Here is a 15,308-nt window from a genome sequence, read left to right as displayed (position 1 = left end):
TAAGTGATTTCATCCCAAACACTCACAGTTTACTTGGCTTTTTAGAAATTAGAAATCCAGACAGCTCAGAGATGAAGAGTACTGGCTGCTCTTTCTGAGGTCCTGCATTTAATTCCCAGCAACCACATGGTGGCTCACAGCCATCTGTAATGAGATCTGGTGCCCTCTTCTGGCATACATATTATATATATATATATTTAAAAAAAGGGAACTAGAGGTAATCAGGTGTGTTGCAGAATTCAAGGTAGCCTTAATCACAAATAATTAACCTAGTCCTCACCCCATGCGAGTGTTAGAGACAGCATGTTGTGTATTCTGGCTTGGAAACATCTGGCCGAATTATCATCACTCTGGAGTTTTTGAGGCCAACCTCAGCTATATAGCGAGTTTCAGAAATACCAAAAGAGACATTGACTCCAAACAAATCCCCCAACATCTGGCCGAATTAACCGCAGAACTCCGCCAGACATAAGTCATTGTCCCAAGCATGTAGTCAGTTTGAATCCCAGAAGCAGCAGAATGTTGAAGGATAAGGGCAGTTGTCCATAAGTGTGAAGCAGAAGTAGGAGCCAGACGGAGCCTCTCAAGCAATTCAATGGCAGCAATAAGGACTTCTTCCTACTACTTTGCAGAACCAGAACTGGGACAGCAATACTAAAGCATGTATTGACCAGGACTGCTTAATCATGCATGCCTTCTTGCCCTTCGTTCTGATTCTATATAATCCAAAACATCTCAAAAATAGATTTAAGATCTCTGAACCCCTAATTCTCTTCTCTGCTTGTCACCTTATCTCTTTAAAAATCTACTTATTTGTGTGTGTGTGTGTGTGTGTTACACACCTTTAATCTCAACACTCGGGAGGCAGAGGCAGGTGGATCTCTGTGAGTTCCAGACCAGCCATAGCTACATAGTGAAACCCAGCCTCAAATATTTAATTATTTTTTTAAGGCACAAAGCCTGGAGAGCTACCTGGTTCAGTTCCCCAGAACCCACATGGTGGCTCACAGCCACCTGTAACTCCTGTTCTTAGGATCTGACACCCTCTCGTGGCCTCCGAGGGCTTCTACATACATGTGGCACACATATACTCATGCAGGCACACAAATATACACATAAAAATAAGTAACTATTTAGGTGGTGTGGTGTGTGCTCCCTCTGTACTTGCTACCTTTATCTTCCCACTGAGAATGTGAAGCAATCCATGTAAAGTGTTGGTGGACTCTGTATGCCTGGCATGGAGCAAGCACTCAGTAACAAAATTTCTGGCTTCTGTATTTGCAAGTGTGAGCGCTACACGCAGAGCCAAGAGTGATGCTGGCATTATCTATAACAGAAAAATCTTTGCAACACAAACAAAAATTCATTTTCTTTTTCTGAAGAATGGTTTATTGACTATACCGCAAGAGGGCAGCCACCTGGGAAGTAACTATGATCATCTACAATCACAAATAGCACTTTGGTTGTGGTAGTGTTGGTGGCCTTGAACTCTTAATCCTACTGCCTTAGCCTCTTGAGGGTCAGGATCACAGGTATGTACCATAAAATAATTCAATTTTAAGTTTAAAACAATGTTTTAAAAATATCTCTAGCCCATAAATTTTCTATTTTGTGTATGGTTTGTACCATATATACAATATACATAACACATATATGTAAGCATATGTATGTAGCTATACCTATGCCTAGACTTTTTTTTCTTTAATTTTGAGACAGCATCTCTCTACATAGCCCTGGCTATCCTGTAGACCAGGCTGGCCTTGAATTTACAGAGATCCACCTCCTTTTTCTTCCTGAGTGTTTGGATTAAAGATGTACATCACCATTCCCAGCATAGCCTTTGAGCAGGGGGGGGGGGTTGTTTCAACATAGGGTTCCTTGTAGCCTTGGCTGTCCTGGAACTCGCTCTATAGACCAGGCTGGCCTTAAACTCAGAGTTCTGCCTGCCTCTGCCTCCTGAGTGCTGGGACTGAAGGCATGCATCACCACTGCCCAGCCTACATTTTTTTTTTAAACCTGTCCCGTTCAGTCACCCCTGCTAGCTTGCTAGTCTCCACAGAACAAGGGCCATGCTTTTCCAGGTCAGTAAAAATATTAGACTGAACATACCTTGGCTCAAGGTACCTCCATTGCTATGTGGCTATGTGTATGCTGGGGAACCTGTTTCTATCATAGCCCGGCATAGCTCTCTTCCCCTGGCACAGGATTTCCCTCCCTGTAGGAACGACTCCTCGCAGGTGTTGCTTGCTGCTGTTGTTTTCCTTTATTTCTTTTCCCAACCCCAGAACTGAGGATCATTCACATCTTTTAAAAGTGTCCCCCTCCCCCATGAGCTATATCTCACCTTTTTTTCCCTTTCATTGTTTTAGATTTTTGAGACAGGGTTTTTCTGTAGCCCTGGCTACTCCCTCCCGAGTCCTGGGATTAAAGGCCTGAGCCACCGCGGCCCTGCTTCTTCTTCTTCTTCTTTTTTTTTTTTGAAACATATTATCACTATATTGCCCAGGCTGGCCTTGAACTCAATGGCCTTAGGGTGGCCTTGAATTTCGATTCTTCTCCGTCAGACTCAGACGTGGCTGGGATCACAGACTTTGGCCCCCACACATCCCTAGTGGCCATCTTCCTAGGTCTGGTCAGTGACTAAAGGGCTAGCACTTGACTCAGCTGGGCCCCATTCTAGCCTCCAGGCAACAGTCATTGAGGCAGGATGGGTTTGTGCCACGAACTGGACCAAGGAAAGCTCTTCCTCTCTCTAGGGACAAAGTAAAACCACACCAGCTCAGAAAGTCTTAGCTCTCATTTTTTGAGGAAGCTGCTTTGGAAGCAGAGATCCGAGGTGATTTTCTCTGTATCCTAGGTTGGTTCAACTGCACCTCTGAGTCTATGAATGTTGTGGTTTTTTTGCTCTTTTGGGGGGCCTGCCACCAAGCTCCCAAATAAATCACACGGAAGCTTTGTCTTATTTATAATCACCTGGCTTTAGCTTGGCTTGTTTCTTGCCAATTTTTCTTAAATTATCCAGACTACCATTTGCCTCTTGGCTTTTTTCTTTTCTTCTGTATACCTTACTTTTGCTCTTACTCCAGGACTAGCTGGGTGGGTGGCCTCCTCACCTTGTTCTCATTGCTTTCTCCTTGTCCTCATCTCTCCTTCTATTTATTCTCTCTACCTGCCAGTCTCGTCTATCCCTTCTCCTGCCTTACTATTGGCCGTTCAGCTCTTTATTAGACCATCAGGTGTTTTAGACAGGCAAAGTGACACAGCTTCTTAGAATTAAACAAATGCAACATAAACAAAAGTCACACAGCTTAAAATAATAGTCTACAACAGTGAATGATTCCAGATTCTTTCCAGAAGTTTCTACATTCTGGAGGGGGTGTCAGCCAGCTTCTGTTGATCATAATTACAAGTATTTGAACTAACAAAAGTATTATGGGGGAACATGGGGATGGTTCAGCAGTATAGAGCACTGGTTCGCTCGGTGGTGGTGGTGGCGCACACCTTTAATCCCAGCACTTGGGAGACAGAGACGGCTGGATCTCTGTGAGTTCGAGGCCAGCCTGGTCTACAAGAGCTAAGTTCCAGGACAAAACAAAACACACACACACACACACACAGAGCACTGGTTCTTCTTCGAGAGGACTGGGACATCCACACGGTTGCTCACAACAGTCACTCTAGTTCCAAGGGACCTACTCTGTTCTGGCTTCTTCTGTGGGCTCCAGGCACATAGTGATGCACAGACATATATGCAGGTGAAACACCTACACACTTGTATTGTTTTTTAACTAAGGACAATAGGAAGCTGGGGACTCTCCCTGAGCTGAAGTAAACAAGCATCTACCCCCTCTTTAGAGAGCACAGACAACAAACCAAAGTAGGATTCCAGCTTTGGGAACCTATGTCTTTATGGAACTTATTTACAGAGCACGGCGGGGGTTATTTACAGGGCTATGGGTGACCCTGAAACAGCTGCCCCACTGGAAAGTCACACTCCAGCGTGGACAACAGTTCCTTACAGCTGTGTGGATGGAGTCTCCAGTCAGTCAGCCTACACTCTGACGTGCTCTGGTCTTCCCTCCTGAGAACTGAGGCCACAGGCAGTTAGAGAAAAACTGTAGTCCAAAGGCCAGGAGGAGCGGGAGGGAGCTGCTGGGGTCTCACACCCCTGGGAGGAGCCGGAGGGGGCTGCTGGGGTCTCACACCCCCTGGGAGGAGCCGGGAGGGTGCTGCTGGGGTCTCACACCCCTGGGAGGAGCCAGAGGGAGCTGCTGGGATCTCACACCCCTGGGAGGAGCCGGAGGGAGCTGCTGGGGTCTCACACCCCTGGGAGGAGCCGGAGGGGGCTGCTGGGGTCTCACACCCCTGGGAGGAGCCGGAGGGGGCTGCTGGGGTCTCACACCCCCTGCTTTTTTTCTATGGGGGAATGGCAATGGCCAACAAGCCAGATCTGGTTTCTCGTAAGCGGTCACAGCTGTTCTGATGAAGATGATGACTTACACTTTGGGGAGGGGGCAGTGCTCCACAACACTGGGATGCCAGACACCTTGTCTCAATTTTTTTTTTTAAAGAACTATTTAGTGAAGCTGGGCATAGTGGTGTGTATGTGTTGTAAACCCAGCAGGGATGGGGGTGAGATGTTGAGGCAAGATTTTTCTTCTCTGTTTTGAAACAGAATCTTGCTAGATAGCCTAGGACAGACCCAGTGTCAGTCATCCTTCTGCCTCAGCTCTCTCAGTACTAAGATACATACCTATATCACCATGCCTGGCTTAAAGAAAAATATTGAGGGGGCTAGAGAGATGGCTCAGCGGTTTAAGAGCATTGCCTGCTCTTCCAAAAGTCCTGAGTTCGATTCCCGGCAACCACGTGGTGGCTCACAACCATCTGTAATGAGGTCTGGTGCCCTCTTCTGGCCTGCAGGTGTACACGTAGAAAGAATATTGTATACATAATAAATAAATATTAAAAAAAAGAAAGATATTGATTTTCACATCAACTTGGATACATACCCCACCTTTAAAAAGTATTATAGTCTTCTTTTTTTAATTTTTTTTTATTTTTTGGTTTTTTGAGACTGGCTTTGGAGCCTGTCCTGGAACTAGCTCTGTAGACCAGGCTGGTCTCGAACTCACAGAGATCCGCCTGCCTCTGCCTCCTGAGTGCTGGGATTAAAGGCGTGCGCCACCACCGCCCGGCTATTATAGTCTTCTGTGATCAAACCAAATGCAAGGGCTCAGAAGGTCCTATCCTGTTCTTGTGCAAGGAGATATTTCTAGAAGGCTCTGCTCAAAATCAAAGAAAGATAAAGCCTGGAGTGACAGGGAACTTTATCAAGGAGAGAACAGGACTGGAGCATAATTTTCCTGACCCAGGACCTCATAAGAACATGGATGTAAATAAATGGGGTATAATCTGCTCATGCTGAAGACACAGGCCTGGCTCAGCAAAGGTGAAATGTGGGCAGTGAAGGACAGACCAGCGAGAGCACTGCCAGAAAGGTGAAATGTGTGCATTGTTTCCATAGGTGCAGTGCGGAGAAAGAAATGCTCAGGGCTGGTGGGGCTGGTGAAACGGCTCAGTGGGTAAAGGCTGAGTTCCTCCCTTGGAACCCAGGTAAAAGTGAGAGGAGACAACTGAGTCAACCATGTTGTCCCCTGACCTCCACAGTGTACAATGGAACACACACCCCCCATAATAATAAATTAAAGAAAACAGGCCTGGTGACACACACACACACACACACCTATATGATCCCAGCACTTGGTAGGCAGAAGCAGGCCATCCTCAGTTACATAGTGAGTTTGCAGCAAGGCCTTGTGTACAAAGCAATCAATCAAACAAAAAACACCTCCAATAAAACAACTTGGCAATCAATCAATAGAGATCTGGTAAAATAAATAAATAAATCAGGTTCACCACTCCACGTAGAACATGCAGCATGGGAGCAGCGGGCCATGGGAGCAGCCTGTTTTTAACACTAGGGTGCAGAGGGACGGAGGTTTCTGAATTCAAAGACAGCCTGGTCTGTGAGGTGAATTCCAGGCCAACTGGGGCTATATGGTTAAATCCTGATTTTAAAAAGAGCAACCACAAAAAGAAAGACATTTCCTGTGTCTATTGCAATAATTTCTCAGACACCTGACAAAAGGAAAAAAGTGATATGAAGGGTAAAGCAGCAAGCATATCTACCAAATTAACATTATGGGGAGTATTTTTTCAGACAGGGTTTCTCTGTTAAACAGTCCTCACTGGCCTTGGAACTCACTTTGTAGACCGGGATGGCCTTGAACTCACGGAGATCTGTCTGTCTTTGCCTTTGGAGTGCTGGGATTAAAAGCGTGCACCACCGTCACCCAACTGGGAGTAGTTTCTAAAACTCCTAACTTGGATGCTTCCTCACAGGGGGCGAAATGTGTATGTGACAAGATTTTGTTTTGCTTTAGTTTCCAGAGTAGCTGGGACTACAGTTGTGACTGCCCTGCTAGATTTTTTCCCCCTACATATCCCCTTTTTACATTGTTTACTTTGAATATATTAACACAAAATCTCCAAAATTCTGTTCATTGACTGATGGTTTGGAAAAAATGATACACAATTCCTCTTAAGGAGCAACTAATATTTTGTTTAACCAGCTTTTTATTGGCCATTCAAATCGTGGGAAAAGAGGCCACAGGAAATGGCTTGGAAAACAGAAGGCGAGCAAAGATTGAACAAAATTGTAGAATAAAAAATTAAGATTTGGGGATTTCCCAAGGATATCCTGGAGAGAAGGGCTGAGGAGAACCCAGAATAGAAGCAAGCTTCCCCCTAGTGAGACAGGAAAAATGCAGGATGGAGAAAGATCATCAGGATGGTAGGCTCCGAGACATTGGTGATAAGAATGATGCAGTCTTTTCAGAACAGAGACAGAAGCCGGGTGTAGTGGCTTTAATATCAGTGCTTGGGAGGTGGTGGCAGGTGGATCTCTTTGACTTCGAGGCTAGCCTGATCTATATAGTGAGTTCCAGGACAGCCAGAGCTACATAGTGAGACCTTGTCACAAATAAACAACAACAAAAGAACAGAGACAGTTGGGGGACTCGGGATAATTTTAGGTCACTTGCTGCAGGCGCTCTCTCCGAGGCTCTGACTTGGAAAGTATAAAGGCCTATTACATTTAAGTGATTTAAGTGTCTTATGGGGGAAAACGGTGCAGAGTCAGGGGGATACCAGCCCTGGGCCCACAGTTTTTCCTGTAGAGTTCTTTATAACATTAAAGGCCAACAGGCCCAGGTTGATTAGTCAGGACTGGTGTGACTTTTTCACCCACTTTCCCCTTACTCTCTCCACCAATGTCCAATACCCAGGGACTATATCTCAAACAAACAAACAAACAAACAAAAAACCAATATGACACTAAAATAAGATATTTTTGTTTGGAGTTGGTGATATAGCTCAGTCGATAGTCTTTGTCTTGTACACATAAAGCCTCAGGCTCATACTCAGCAATGTTGAAAACCTCTGTGGTGGCACAAGCCTGTAATCCCAGCACTCAGAAGGCAGAGGCAGGAGGATCAGAAAGTAAAGGTTATCCTTGGCTACATAGGAAGTTGCAGGCCACTCTGAACTGCATGAGACCATCTCAGGAAGGAAAAAAAAAAAAAGGAAGGAAGGAAAGGCTTGGAGGCAATATAGTAGAAGGTTGCTTATCTAACATCTAGGAAGACCTGGGTTCAAATTTAGCATCAACCACCCCACCAAAAAAGGGGGGAAGCACTTGTGAAGACATGAGGATCTATATTCAAATCCTCAGCACCACACAAAAAGCCAGGTATAGCAGGGCGGTGGTGGCACACACCTTTAATTTCAGCACTCAGGAGGCAGAGGCAGGCGGATCTCTGTGAGTTTGAGACCAGCTTGGTCTATAGCTCTAGAACTGGCTCCATAGCTACTGAGAAACCCTGTCTCAAAAAAGCAAACAAACAAAAAAGTGAAGTATACCTGTAGCGCCAGTGTGCTGTGGGCAGCGGGGGAGGAACAGAAGGAACACTAGGGCTTGCTTGCTACCAGCTTAGCTCCAGGTCCAGCAAGAAACCCGCTCTCAAGGGAATAGGCAGAGAGGGCAAGAACAGGACCCAACAACCTCTGCTCATGTACATGAGAGCATCACACACAAAATATGTTTGCTCAGAAATTAAAAATCCATTTCAATTTTAAAAGGAACATTTACCTGTATTTTTTGTCATTTTCAGTGGTCTCTGGCTTATCCCGGCTTCTCAGAACTTCCATTGAATCCTTTCTGACTTCCTTTGACGGTTAATGATGCTCTTCTAACAAGTTCTACAGGGGTGCACCACTGATGGTCAGCTATGGGACAGCTGAGTACTCCGTCTTCATGGCCTGCACTAGGCCTCACCATCTAACTATACTTCCGATAAGTTTGTACCTCTACCCTGGACACATCAGCCTCACAATCCCTGTCTCCCTGCCTTCCTTCCCTTTTGCCCCATGCAGCTTATGCTTCAAGCCCGACCTCTCCAGGAGTTGCACCTGCTGCTTCATGTACCACGAGCTCAGCACGTCTTACATAGGCCGTCTACAAGCACTACTAACTCCCACCTAGGATTGCCCATTTCTTCTTCATGTAGGTCAGCCTCCTAACCCCTGTCACATGTAAATCATCCCCCAACACAGTGCCTGTCCTGACTGACACAGGCTAAAATGTCAAAATGGGTAATTCAATGAATAACCATGCAAAGGCCGGCATGCTGGAAGTTACTACCTTTGGTCAGTTCTGAGAGCAGAGCTTATTGTCCCCAGAAACCCACTGGAGCATGTTCCAGGAACCCACAGGTAGGCACTGTGGGCGTTGGTGCTCACTGGCTATGTATGGCTTCTCTAGACCAGTGTTCTCCAGCATTCTGTGCCATGCCACTGTGGCAAGCCTACGGGAGATCAAGCATGTGTTTCCCACGTCTATCCTCACGTAGCTACACGGTTTCATTCTCATACATGTCCTCTCTCTCCTACATTTCAAGCCTAACAAGAATTGGGTCTTACCCATGGTCACTCCATGTTTAATAATGATCAATCTATCTTCAATCTTATCCTCGAAACACTTTTTCTTTAGAATGACACAACTCACAAAATGTGAAGGGACCAGGTCAAGCTTGGTGGCGCACGCCTTTAATTCCAGCACTCAAGAGACAGAGGCATGCAGATCTCTGTGAGTTCCAGGTCAGACTGGTCTACATAGCAAGTTCTAGGCCAGGCAGGATGTCATAGTGAGACACTGTCTTTAAAAACAAAAACAAAAAAAGTGTTCCACAGGGTGCATGCCTTTAATCCCAGCAGCTGGGAGGCAGAGACAGACAGGTGTCTATATGTGAGGCCAGTCTGGTCTACAGAGCAAGTTCCAGGATGGCCAAGGCTACGCAGAGACCTTGTATCAAAAAACAAAACAACAAACATAAAAACCAAAAAGATCAAAGAGTTAAGGGACTCAGGTCGTGCCCAGTGTCATACAACAGTTCTCTAGAGGGCAGACATGACTACCATGGAGCTGAGTTGTGGTAGCCTACGGGAGACCTTGGTCCACAGTCACAATAAAACAAACAAAATACAACCACTGGGTCTATGGTAATGGCAGGGAGGCTGTTAATGTCCCTTGTGGAAGGAGGGGGAAGGGTGACAGCTGACCTCACCAGAGGACCCAGTCAGCCCCCCCCCCGGCCGCCCCAGTTGTATATAATTGTAGACATGCTAGTATATGAGGTAGCAGACTGAGGGTGGAACTCTGCAGTGCGCTACTGCCTGAGTTGTCCAAGCTTCTGCAAGCACACTCACCAAGCTGCACTGGGTGGAATCCATCTTTGGTTTGTTGGAGTGAATACTACTTATATGGCTCCCCAGGCCCCTCCTTGTCTGTCTCCCTGTACTCTTGAGCAGCAGCCTTTGCAAGGCTCTGTACGTAGAAGGGTGTAGTGACTGGACAAAGAAATGATGCGATCCGTGAGTCAGCTGTTTGGACAATGAGCACAGGTCCAGAAGAGTCCAGAAGTTCTGAGCGCTAGGTGTTTTAATCTTCCTGGCTCCCCACACCCCTCTCACTATTTGAGACTATTAGCTCACACACACACACACACACACACACACACACACACACACACACCACATGGCTGGAGAGATGGGTTCTTGCTGTTCTCACAGAAGACCTGGATTTGGTTCCTAGCACCCACATCAGGAGAATGTCGTGGAGGGCTCCAGAGCCTTGGCTGTCAACAGCTCCATCACCATACTTCTTTGGGAATCAGCTTCTTGGAGGTAAAATAAAGGAACTCAAGCTATGTGTCAAATGTTTTAAACTTATGTCTCAGTCGCTATTACCCCTCCCACACACACTTTCAGCAGTCAAAAATATTTGGATCTTACTTTCCTTGATTTAGATTATGAATTATTGTCTTTGTATGCTTTTGAAAAGGAGTAGATTGTCCCCCCAAACAATCCCTGAACTGGAGGGTCCCCTCCTACTCTGCTAGAACTCCACTGAGCCCTCCCTTGTACTCATCAAGGTAACTTGTTTTCCTAAGATCAGCCCCCTTCAAAGAGCTGAGTGAAGAAGTTCCAGCTTATTGGGTTGCAGTTCATTGAGGTCTGCTGGAGGGTGCCATGCTGGAGAACACTCCAGCTTTGGGAACATGCAGTCTGCAATCTGGATACCTTTTATTTAATTTCAAGAATTCCCTTTGCACGGCAAAAAGGGGTCTGAGGAAAGCAGAGCAGCGCGGATGATGAGCAGGACAGAAGCAGAGCGCTCACAAAGGTGGTGCCACGAAATGCCGGCCACCCACCACGCTCCCTGGCTGGGAAAGAAACAGGATCCACAAGAGGAGCGGGAAAGCCATTTTAGACACAAACAAGGGTCCAGGGGCATGCCACCCCACCCCAGTGCCTGGCCATGCAAGATGCTGAAATGGAGACTGGCCCACCAGGCTGCGGTGCTGGGAGCCGCGGAGCGATGCACCAACATGAAAGGGAGTCCTTTGGCGCTTCCCAAGGCGCCGGCAGGGTCAGAGCATAGTAGGTCTGTGTCCATGTCCATGAGCACAATCAGTTAACAGATAGCACCAACTGGGATGCCCAGGGCAGGAGAGAGCTGAGGCTCTAGCACCCACTTGCCCAGCCCTCCTGGGCAGTCTCATTCCTTGGTGGCTACTCTGGCAGCTGGTCTTTCCTCACCCTGTGCCCTGGGAAACTGGAGTAAACCATCAGGGTGAGGTCTGACCCAGGGCACCAGCTGCCTCTGGAGGGTCTGGCCTTAACTGTGCAGTGAAAAGCTGCTGCTGCACCTGACTGAATGATCAGAGTTGGGAAAGACAGGCTGGGGGACCAGGATGCTAGGGCCCACGTTCAGGCCAAGAGCCTAACCGAGAACAAGCCTAGCCATTTTACAGCCAATAGGTTCCCCATTCCCAGTAACCCCAGGAGTTGGCCCCTGTTGCTTCTGAGGGGATTTGGAGAATCTGGGGAGGGAAGGGAGAGAGGAGAGAGACCAGGAAGGCCAGGTGAGAGCGGTCTGAGACCGACAGAGGTAGGCAGTGTGTGCGGTGGGGACACTGCACTGGGCTGGAGCCCGGGTGCGGCTTGGCCGCCATGTTCTCATGCGGTCTTGCTAAACAGCTATCTCACCTGTGTCTCACTTTCCTCAGTTACCACATCAGGAAAACCCTACCCCACCCATCTCGAAGGGATAAGCTAAGGGTGTAAATAGTTAACGGATAGAAAACACTTCTTAAAAAAGTATAAAGCGCTGTCAGAGCGCGAGGCAGTGTTGTCATGAGAATGTTACCCTTAGCGCATCCCTCAGTTTCCAATACGTCTTTGCTTTCTTCTTCAGGGCGTCTCCTCACCTTAGGATGAATAGTATTTCCTTATTTCAGAAAGGTTTTGAGACTCCCTGGTCACTTTCCCTGATCAGATCTGTGGCCCGGTGGCCAGTGGGCAGACTAGGAAGTCCGAGGCATGTCCAAACGATTTCTGCTGCCTTGCTGTCCCTTTGGAACCTTCCCTGGCCACTGGGTCCACCCTATGAGATGAACTGAACTGTCCACGAGAGTTGGACAGTACTGGGGTACCCCGGTCCACCCCTTGGAATACCCTGTCTGGAGTGCAATTCCTGTGCCGATTTCCAGCAGGAGGTGGGGAGAGGGCGGGGAGGTGGGGCAGGAGGTTTGGTCCTCAGGAACCCTGGCCTGCCCCAACTCCAGTCTGGTCCTCCCCGCCCCCCAGCCCAACCCTAGTCTCGTTCTGGCGGCACCTGGAGCGGCCGTGGGGCCCCCAGGCCCGGGCCGTTGTGCACGCGCAGGTGGTCCTTGAGTGACTCCTTGTAGCGGAAGCTCTTGCCGCACTCGCCACACGTGTAGGGCCGCTCGCCCGTGTGGATGCGCTGGTGCTTTAGCAGGTTCTGCTTGCGGATGAAGCTCTTGCCACAAAGCGCGCACTGGAAGGGCCTCTCGCCAGTGTGCAGCCGCTGGTGGTTCTGCAGGTGCTCCTTGCGGCTGTAGGTCTTCTCGCATTCGGAGCATTTGTAAGGCCGCTCGCCACGGTGCGTCATCTGGTGGCGGATGAGGCCGGAGTGACAGTTGAAGCTCTTCTCGCACTCGGCGCACTCGTAGGGCCGTTCCTTGGTGTGGCTGCGGTGGTGGATGATGAGGCTCTTGCGCACGCCGAAGGTCTTGCCACACTCCAGGCAAGAGTAGGGCTTGCTGCGCGCGCCATGAGCCAGGAGGCTTCGCCGCAGGCCGCCCGGGCAGCAGCTGCCGCAACCACTGCCCGCACCCGCGCCTGCATCGGTACCGCTGCCACTACCCGCACCAGTGCTGCCGCCACCACCGCCGCCACTGCCGCCGCCACCTCCCGCGCTGCCTTCCCCACCCGGCTGAGTCTCGCCTCCGGTACTACGCTCCCCCGGGAGCGCGGGGAAGCCGTCCTCCAGTAGGTTGCGGTTCCCGGGACCGCCAGGGTTCTCTGGCACCGCCAAGGCGGGCAAGCTCTGCTGGTGAGGTTGGGATTGAGGCTGCGCAGAAGCAGAAGCGGGGGGTGGGTTCTTCACCAGCAGCAGACTGTCACCTAGAAGTGGGGAGAGAAACAGAAGTGACACGCTGGTAGTGCTCTTCTTCAGGATCCCAGTGTCCCAGAGTGGGACTTGATCCTCTGGGCCTCAGGTTCTCTAATAAAATGATATCAAATGCTCACCAAAGCCCTTGCGCTTTGGAATTAGGGATAGGAAAGCCCTCCAGATCTCTTCTGCTACCCAGAAGTCAACTTACTTCAAAGGTAGTCTGTTCAGGGGTCTAGAGCACCAGCTCTTCCTCGAGATCTGGGTTGGATTCCCAGCATCCACAACGCAGTTCTAGTTCTAGGGAATCTGATGCCCTCTTCTGGCCTCCATGGGCACCAGGCACAGCCAGGGAGCATAGATATAGACATGCTTGTAGGCACACACACAAATATAGACTAAACTGGGTATAGTGACACATGCCTTTAATCCCAGCACTCTGCGGATCTCTGAGTTCGAGGCCAACCTGGTCTACAGAGCAAGTTCCAGGACAATGTTATTTATCTTTGGAGATTGTCTGAAGGTGAAGGAGAGAATTTTCCCTAGGTGAAAACCCATCTAGAGTCTTACCAAAATGGAACACAGTGAGCTCAGGCTTAAACCTCAGAACGATGTGCAGTTAGGGCCTGAAAAGAAGTTGAGTGGCCAGGACGGTGTGAGTCCTATCAGGACCTAAGATAGCCTGGCCTCTAGCAAAACTGTGATGGCATTTCACATGTCTCACCAGGAAACTGCTTCTGCCCAGGCAATAGTGCCTTTCCTTTGCACCCTGAGCTCACCACTGTCTGGGTACCAGTGTGTGTGTGTGAGCGTGTGCATATGTGTGGCAGGGGAGCAGCGGGCAGAGTCCAGACTCTCTGTGTCAGAACCATGACCTCAATTCCCTATATTTAGGAGTCTTCTTATGCCTCCTCCTCCATCATAATGTTATGTCCTCCCCCGAAGAGGAGCTGAGGAGCCTGACCCCCATTCAGAGGCAGCCTGTGGGAGTAGAGCTAAATGGAGGCCACTTCTCAAGTCACAACGGCCACGTTTCTACCCTATCCTTGAGACTCTTTGGGACCTGAAGCCAGTTCTTAAATACCACCTTACACAGACCCGGCTGCCCTCCCTCTGGCCTAGTCAACCTTGACCAATATTTCTAGAGGAATGGCCAGGAACAAAGCCAAATTCATTCTCACCTGTACTCTGGATGCTCAAATGCATTATCCTGGCTCCAAAGCATTTTGTGAGATTGGCTCTGGCCCCTGTAGCAGCTACACATGGGTTTTTGCTGCTGCTCCACCAAAGCCTGTGACTTCACTGCTTTCACATGTTCATTCATTCCCAGAGATGCTTCCCGGGGAACCCACCTGTACTACCTTACTCTGACAATCCTTGAATCTGAGCATGACCAGCGTCCACTGTCTCCCTCTCCAGCATGCTCTGCAGCCCAGCCTTCGTTTATTTTTGCCTGGCCAATTCAACACTCAAGGTCTAGCAATACAATCACTGGATGGCGAACACTCTGGTGGCTTCTGATTCCTCCACAGTTCAGTTGCCTAGAGAACCCCAACCCTCCTGCTTCTCTCAAGCACATGCATGTTGCTGCAGGAAACTGTCCCCCTGTCCTGAGGGCCCCGGCTCTTGCCCTCAGTAACTTCTGCTTTCCACTGTGCCATTGTCGTATCCCAGGCTCCATCCTCCTCCAGCTGAGTCTCCTTGTGCATGGCATAAGAGCTTTAAGTTTCCAGTTACTGCTGGGCACTGGTTCAGATACAAGCAAGAGATGAGATCTGGTAATCAGGTGTGAGAACTCTGCTCTGGGAGACTTCTGGAAGGTTCCTTAGTCCTTAGAGCGTTTTTTCTCAACCTTCCTAACGCTGTGACCCTTTAATACAATTTCTTAAGTTGTGGTGACACCTAACCATAAAATTATTTTCATTGCTACCTCATTACTATAATTTTGCTACTGTTAAAAATCATAATATAAATATCTGTGTTTTCTAATGGTCTTAGGTGACCCCTGTGAAAGGGTCATTCCACTCCCTAAAAGGTGTGGTGACCCACAAGTTGAGAAACTTTGCCTTAGAGTTTATAGGAAAAAAAATGGACTTTCCTCTGCCCACCAAGTCTGTAGGTGATGCCTGGGAGAGCTGATGTGATGTTGACATCAGCCCACGGTTGGTGCCACACCAAGGTAGCCACTGAACAAGGTAGAAAGAACCTA

General features: G+C 48.6%; 1 protein-coding gene across 1 annotated transcript in view; it reads right to left on the bottom strand.

Moving 5' to 3' along the window:
- Positions 1-9,148: 9,148 nt before the first annotated feature.
- The window catches only part of LOC142839160 (zinc finger protein 282-like), a 30,395-nt gene continuing 24,235 nt past the window's right edge, over positions 9,149-15,308 (bottom strand). The window contains exon 8 of the mRNA XM_075955086.1: positions 9,149-13,110. Coding sequence (XP_075811201.1) covers positions 12,278-13,110 — 833 coding nt within the window. The 3' untranslated portion in view covers positions 9,149-12,277. The remainder of the gene's footprint in view (positions 13,111-15,308) is intronic.

This window comes from Microtus pennsylvanicus, chromosome 21 (genome assembly GCF_037038515.1).
Source record: "Microtus pennsylvanicus isolate mMicPen1 chromosome 21, mMicPen1.hap1, whole genome shotgun sequence".
Classification (NCBI taxonomy): Eukaryota; Metazoa; Chordata; class Mammalia; order Rodentia; family Cricetidae; genus Microtus; species Microtus pennsylvanicus.
Note: the sequence above shows the minus strand (reverse complement) of the source record. Positions and strands in the feature narration are given on the sequence as shown.